Source organism: Geospiza fortis, unplaced genomic scaffold (assembly GCF_000277835.1).
Source record: "Geospiza fortis unplaced genomic scaffold, GeoFor_1.0 scaffold254, whole genome shotgun sequence".
Classification (NCBI taxonomy): Eukaryota; Metazoa; Chordata; class Aves; order Passeriformes; family Thraupidae; genus Geospiza; species Geospiza fortis.
The window spans coordinates 140,847-148,752 of NW_005054441.1; the positions used below are offsets into that span (position 1 = coordinate 140,847).

Consider the following 7,906-nt stretch of genomic DNA (forward strand, 5'->3'; position numbering starts at 1 on the left):
TAGTTTTTAGTATAAAGACATAACACTGCCCTGGAGGCAGGCAGAGTGCCTCTGGCTGTACTGCTGAGCAGACCTTGGCAGGTCAGAGAAAGAATTTTATAGATAAGATACAATAAACAACCTTGAGACCGAGAAATGAAGAGCCCTGACTCCTTCTTCAAGCACTGGGCTGGGAAAAGAGACTTTCCAACTCTTCTTGGGGTCACTGTGACAAGCAAGAGACCCTGACAACAGGTGACAGACAAATAGCCCCTGCTGAAAAAACAATACATCACTAAAGCTTTTCTTAATATCCACACAATAGTTATCTTTGAATTGCGAGAGCCAACCATCTCATTATCCATCTATAACAGGGATGTATAGTTATGTTACTGTAGTTTAGATGTCCTCTGCTCTCACCATAGTTCCCTTTTTCCCCCTGTATTGTGACCATCAGACAGCCTGGGCTGTCTAGGACAGGTGACAAAGAAGGTCCCCCTTGCATGGGGCAGTTGGGAATGGCAAGAGACCCTGACAACAGGTGACAGACAAATAGCCCCTGCTGAAAAAACAATACATCACTAAAGCTTTTCTTAATATCCACACAATAGTTATCTTTGAATTGCGAGAGCCAACCATCTCATTATCCATCTATAACAGGGATGTATAGTTATGTTACTGTAGTTTAGATGTCCTCTGCTCTCACCATAGTTCCCTTTTTCCCCCTGTATTGTGACCATCAGACAGCCTGGGCTGTCTAGGACAGGTGACAAAGAAGGTCCCCCTTGCATGGGGCAGTTGGGAATGGCAAAGCTTGGTGCTTAGGGGGTGAGGCATGGCAACACCTGACCTCCAATCAAGTTACAAAGCAGTCTCCACCAATAAATGGCAAAGAAGAGCAGCCTGACAGACTCTGGGAGGGACCAGGGCTCGCTGATGCAGCCCCCAGGGGTATAAAAGACTGAGCATCCATCTTGAAGATGAACCAGCCACGTGGTGTGCACGAGGGGCAGTTCCCAGCACTGTGAATTTTCCCTTATATAGTCCTTTGTTGTATTTTTGTTAAGGTTTAATAAACCTTTTTAAATTTTCAAAGTCAGCAGTTGTTTCTCACAAGGGGGATGAGGGTGAACCCACCGTTGGGACAAGGACCTGGCACCAAACTCACTGAGGAATGAGGGACAGGCCCCTCCCAGCCCCTCACCCTCAGCCTGGGCTGCAGGTGCTGCTTAAACATAAAAACAGGGAATGGAACTGGAGCCAGGCTGGCAGAGCTGGGGGTGCTCACCTGGACAAGAAAAGGCCCTGGGGAGAGCTCAGAGCCCCTGGCAGATCCCAAGCCCTGTGACTTGAAGCCAAGGTATTGGAGCAGTGCCCTTGATTTCAGTGAGAACAGAAATGGGTTCAGATGTGTTCAGTCCTTGGGGAAGCAGGGCTGGAACCAGGAATTGGGCACTGAAATAATCTGCTTTGCTTCTGTGCTGGGAGAGCTGGGGGTGCTCACCTGGACAAGAGAAGGCTCCAGGCAGAGCTCAGAGCCCCTTGCAGGGCCTGAAGGGGCTCCAGGAGAGCTGCAGAGGGACTGGGGACAAGGCCTGGAGGGACAGGAGCCAGGGAATGGCTCCCACTGCCAGAGGGCAGGGCTGGATGGGATCTTGGGCAGGAATTGTTCCCTGTGAGGGTGGTGGCAGGGCTGGCACTGGATGGGCTTTAAGGTCTCTCCCAACCCAAACCTTTCTGTGATTCTGCAGAAATTGCACAGCAGCAATTGCTCTGCACTTTGTCACACCTCAATCAACAGGTAATTTCACAGGTGATAAAGGGGAACTTAAAGAAATGGACAAAACAATTGGCAATGTAAAGCACAACACTTTGGGGTGGGTGTAAAGGTTTGTTCACTCTTTTTTTTCTATCCCCACTGAACTGATGTTGACTGTCAACACAAGAACAGGTTAATTTTGCTCCAGGAGCTGTCACATGGGAGGGATCAGATGCACTCAGACAGGGAGTGGCAGGAAAGAGATGGAAATCAAGCTTCCTTTCTTCTTCAGAAAAAAACCCACGTTAAGCAGAAAAGTTGCTAAGTTTTAAAAATGTCTGCCTCTCCCCTTGATAAAAACAAACCAAAAAAGGGCAATTCCAGCACCCCTCCTAAACATTCCTGTGAGATTCAGATGGGAAGGGAAAAATTAAACCCATCAAGTTTGCCAGTCCAGATAGCAACTGCAAAAGCTGAATAGCCTATATTTAGCTAATATTTAGCTATTAACCAACACAGACATGAAGGTGCCTGAATCCAAATAAGCACAAGTTTTTAAGGCCCAAAATATTAAGAAAATCCCAGAAAAAAGGCTTGTTGCCATAATACTGCATATTTCAAATAATTCCCACAAGAACAGCAGAGAAAAAAAATCCACCTATGCTTTCAAATTAAGCAGAATAGTAACATTATTCATTGTTCAGGTTTTGCTTCCTCCAGTTCAACCTTTCCTGGGGGTAAGAGAACCAAAAAGCTCATTAAATTGGCCTGAAAAGAGATTACATTCTACTTTAGCCAGTGATCCCACAGGCCAGAGCAGCTGAACTGTGGCAAGGAAATTCCTAAGCCATGGATCACTTCCACAACACACAGGAGAGTTCATATGGATTATTTAAGTACCCATAAGTCACAGATTTCCCTGTGCAAAAGTGAATCTATATGAGAAATCCCTGCGTTAAATGTAGATAAACTTTTCCTTCCCCCTGAAGGCAAGTCAGTTGTTTCAAAGTGCCAAAATAACAGAGCCAGAGTGCACAAGGAAGAGGAGAATTTGGGAGCAAAAAGTGGGGTTTAATTCCCTTTCTTTCTGTAGGAATATCTCTCCAATAATAACTCCTTGACTGCCCAGGTGTGATCAAGAAAATAAGTTTAATACCAAGCTGGAGCCCCCCAAAAACTGGAAGTTCCAGGCTGTTCCTGGAATATCTCATTTGTCACACCTTAATTAACAGATAATTTCACAGCTGATAAAGGGGGATTTAAAGAGATGCAAAAAACAATTGCCAGTGTAAAGCACAACACTGAATAGAGTTGGGGTGGGTGTAAAGGTTTGTTCACTCCTTTTTTCTTTGCTATCCCCACTGAACTGATGTTGAACTGAGTAATGATGCAGAACTGAGTCAGTCACAGCTTTCTGCTGATGTTCACTACCTGAATTCAAAGGTGGCACACAAAAACCACGGCAGGTTTTTGCCAAATTCAATACTCACCAACTGGTGGATGCTGTCAATGGCTCGGTTGTACTTGTCACACAGTCTCTGCATGCTCTCAAAGCTGGGGGGAGAACACAAGGACAGCTCAAAACAGGCAGGTTTGAAGGTAAAATTTTGTGCTTTTCCATCCTCTTGGCTAGTAGGTATTTAGGGTTTGCTTCTCTCAGGATATGTAATTACATACATAGATTTAAGTCTTTGTTTCCTTTAAATAAAATCCCCAGTAGACCAGAAGTACATGACAAATAATATTAGTTCCTTTATTTTAAGTCATACTTTGAGTACAGCCCTTTTCCTGGTAAACTTCTGTATTCTCAGAACCTCTTCTCCATATTTTCAGCTGCACAGAAATTTAAGAGCTGTGTACATTTTTCTCCTTTTTGCTGTCATCTCTCCACAATAATCAGTCCTGAGACAAGCAGATGCTTTTCCAGAAATTCACCCTGGGACTGAAAATGCGTTTAGAGCCAGCACACAGCCTAAAGCATCACCCATCAGGGATTGCTCCATGGGCTGCCTGGGATTATGGTCAGCCCAGCAGATGCCCTAATGACACAAACTGAGAGGATTAAATCAATTCATCTCAGGCTAGGAAAGAAAGTATATCCCTGGGAACATCAATGGTTATGTAACCAGACCCACAGAGCAGAGCAAAAAGAACACAAGGAGTTACAGGAGTGACATCGTTAACCATGGGCATTCCCAAAGCTGGCAAGGGATGGGGGACCAGGGGACATCAGAAGGGACACTGGAGTCTCTTGTGATCATCAGGGTCACTACACAGGCCAGGACACCTCTCCCATGAGCTCTCAAAGCTGCCTGTGCTTGTTTCCATGCTGGGAAAAGCAAGGCTGCAATGGGGTTTGTCTGCATTTCCATAACCTGCTGCTGCTTCTCCTTCACATCCCTGCCTCAGCCCATCTGCTGCCAGGGATTTTTCCAACAAATTTTTTTCAAAGGAAGAAAAAAGACTGAAATCTTTACCAGAATTCCAGTTCATGACTTTCTTGAACAGCTGCAGGAAGATAGTGGGGGGTGACTTTGGGGAACAGATGGGTTTCCCTTTTATTCAGCATTGCTGCCAACCACACTGATGGTCCCCAGTGAAACACACCCAGTGAGGATGCCAGAACCACAAAAATACAGTAATGCAGCTGCTGTGAGTAATCCACAAATCCAAATTAATGGATTTTAATGACAAGGGATGCTTGGCCTTGATTACTCCTTTTGAATTTTCCAGGAAGAAGGCAGAGACTAACAAGTCTTTCAATGAAACAATGAAAATTGAGAGAAGAGGAAGCAATACCTTAAGCAGATCATGACAGAAATATCTAGGGCTGGGGAGGTTTAGGTTGGGAAAGGTTCTTTCCCTCAAGGCTGCTGAGCACTGCCCAGGCTCCCCAGGGAATGGTGCCAAGGCTGCCAGAGCTCCAGGAGCTCTCAGGGGTGCTCAGGGTGGGATTTTTGGGGTGTCTGTGCAGGGACAAGGGCTGAACTGATGATCCCTGTGGGATCCAGCTCAGGATATTCTGGGATTCTGCTCACACCAATGCAGTTTCATCAGTAAACTTTCTTCTAACAGTTTAATCATTCTGTGGATTTGGATAAATTCAGTCTTTCCCATGAAGGCAACCAGGGAGGTTTTTGTAAACTGCAGTTTGAGCATCCTCCCTTTTCCCAGTGTCAGTGGAGCCAAGTCCATGCACAGAACCTCAGAAGTCTCCACAGACACAGCTCAGGATCTGCCTCTCCCAGCTAGGAAGGGAATATCCCATAAGAGACATTAACTCTGAACTCCATGGAACTGAGGCACCTCAGAACCCCTCCAACTGCCCACAACATTCCTGGGAATTTCATCTTTGAATTCAGCCCCCAGCAAGCAGGAAGGGGAGAGAGGGGAAGGGGCAGCTCCCTCTGACACTCAGCTCTGCCATGGTCTGATGAGAACAGGAATTCCTGGCTCCTACAGGAGCAGGAACCATTGGAATTCCCATTCTGACCATGCTCCCTGGGAATTTCACTTTTTAATTCAGCCCCCAACCAGCAGCAAAGGGAGAAGGGGAAGGTGTAGCTCCCTCTGCCACCCAGCTCTGCCTTGGCCTGCTGAGAACAGGAATTCCTGGTTACTACAGGAGTAGGAACCATTGAAATTCACATCCTGGCCATATTCTCTGGGATTTTCACTTTTTTATTCGGCCCCCAACCAGCAGGAAGGGGAGAAGGGGAAGGTGCAGCTCCCTCTGCCACTCAGCTCTGCCTCTACTGTTGCTGCTGAGAACAGGAATTCTTGGTTATTGCAGGAGCAGGAACCATTGAAATTCCCACCCTGGCCCTGCTCCCTGGGAATTTCACCTTCAAATTCAGCCCCCAATCAGAAAGAAGGGGAGGGAGGGGAAGGTGCAGCTCCCTCTGCCACCCAGCTCTGCCATGGCCTGCTGAGAACAGGAATTCCTGGTTCCTACAGGAGCAGGAACCATTGAGATTCCCAGCCTGGCCCAGCTCCAAGGGTGCAGATACCAATCATTGTTTCACAGTGAGTAATTCAATGTACAGCAGAGCTGCACTGGAGCTCGTGGAGTTTCCAATTATGTCCTTAATCCAACTGCCTTTGCCAATGTTGCTGTTACACATTTCCTACCAAAATAACTCCAGCAGAGCCTGAAGCCAGTTCTGAGAGAAAACTTCAGTTGGTAGTGTCTAAGAATAACCAGTTACACACTGGTTCACTACACCCTCAACTCCTGCTGGGAACAAAAACATTCCTCTCACCTTTTTGTATCATAGTCAATTAAAACATAGTTTTCCATGGCAAGCTTGAGATCTGGGATTTCTTCACAGACCCACCTAGAAGGAGAGAAGAAATAATGAATAGAGGTATCGCCAATTAAGTGTAATAAGGTCGTTTGTCTCAATTTGGACTGCTCTACATGAAGAGAGCAGCCCTGGGAGCTCACAGTAATTCAGGAATAAGGCAGACATCATGGGAAACTGCAACAGTGCACATTTGTACTGAATAAACAGCAAGATGCCTGTAGACACTGGCAGGAGCATAAAGCTTCAAAATGAGGTGATAAAATTTATTCCACGTGTCTAAAAATACTCAAAGTCATGGCTGATGTTAATCTAACATAAAATGCAGAAGTGCAGCATTTCCAAAGAATTCTGAGGCTGCAGGAAGCTTTGACAAGGCTGAATGTGGAGAAGACATTTGCCACAGCAGCCCAAAAACCCTGTCACCAACCACTCAGTGCCAGGATGTTCCCTGGGGAGTGCCTAAACTGCTCTCACACCTTACACACCCAACCAAACCAGATTTTTAGAAGTTATTTTAATAAAAGACCCCTTTGATACTCTGAATTAACACAGCCCTGTGTGTTGTGGCCATCAGAAAGGGGAAGCACATGCCCACTTGCAGTGCATGCAACAATGGCAGCTCACAGGAGAGAGCTTCACTTGTGGAATGGAGGAAGATTAAGTCCCTTCAAAAGCAATTTAAAAGCCACAGAAGCTTTGCACACAAATTTCCTCCGCAAATATCAAATTGGAAAGCACTGTCAGCATCAGAAAAACCCACATCACAGGATGAATTCCAATAGGAATCACAGAATTTCTTCCTCATGAACTTTGCTCCATTCTTCACTATTAAAATGGTGAATAAAAAAAATACTGAAGATCCAACAGTTCTGTTCCTTCTGGCTGATTCACATATGGTTAATAACTAGTAACTACACAGGCCAGTGAAAAGCAGAACTTGGACATGCATGGCTGGCCCTCCTCTGGTATCTCATATGTCCCCTAAAGCACCAGGGCTCAGAGGGGGTGGCTGGAGTGGTTGGTGCTTCTTAAATCCCAGGAACAGGCAGTCAGCAGCTGGATCCTTGTGCCCATTGCAGCTTGGGACATTCCCTGACTCCACTGCCTGATGAGATAAAGGGATGTTGGGATATTCCCTGCATTCTCTCTCCACCACTTTCACAACACTGTGGGCACTTTGCACAAGCCAAACACAGCATTTCTGACACTGAGTTCATTCCAGCCTTGCTGAAAGCAGTTGTGAAACTTTACTTGACCCAACTGCTTCCTAAGGCAGCTTCCCTTTGCCTCCATCCAGCAAAGAAAGCATCAACCACTGCAGCCACCCCCTCTGAGCCCCTTGGAAAGGGGCCCAAAAATGATGCCACAAAACCCCAAAAGATAGGATCTTGACCCCACCAGTCCAAGGAAACTGGCAGCACCAGTGGCAACGTTTTGTAGATAGAAAAAGAAACTCCTTTAGGAGAAAAATGTTCAGCTCCAGCCTCATTCCACATCCTCTGCCCCCCAGCCCATGGGAAATGCTCTGATTTCAGGCATGTGAGTGATGTTATCAAGCACTTGGCTCTCCCACACTCACACTGGGAGCACACAAGGCTCACTGCTACCTTTGCCTTTGCCATCTGTGACCAGATGGAATGCTCAGGTGGTTCTGCAGGTAAAACACCTCCTCCCTCACCTGTATCTGCACCACCCAAGCACTAAAACCTGCAGCAGGCACAGCCCTGAGCTGAGCCAAGGGCAGCCTGTGAGGATGTAAAACAGTTCACAAGAGCAGCTTTGTAATGGGGATAACTCATCCTCATCCCTCAGGTGTTTGGGGAATTCGTGTAGCATTTATTAAAAGTTGTTCTTTGGCAAG

At 46.3% G+C, this 7,906-nt stretch overlaps 1 protein-coding gene across 1 annotated transcript in view; it reads right to left on the reverse strand.

The window, feature by feature from the left end:
• DOT1L (DOT1 like histone lysine methyltransferase) overlaps positions 1–7,906 on the reverse strand; it is a 73,346-nt gene that overhangs the window by 64,858 nt on the left and 582 nt on the right. The window contains 2 exon segments of the mRNA XM_031062223.1: positions 3,229–3,292; positions 6,001–6,075. Coding sequence (XP_030918083.1) covers positions 3,229–3,292; positions 6,001–6,038 — 102 coding nt within the window. The 5' untranslated portion in view covers positions 6,039–6,075.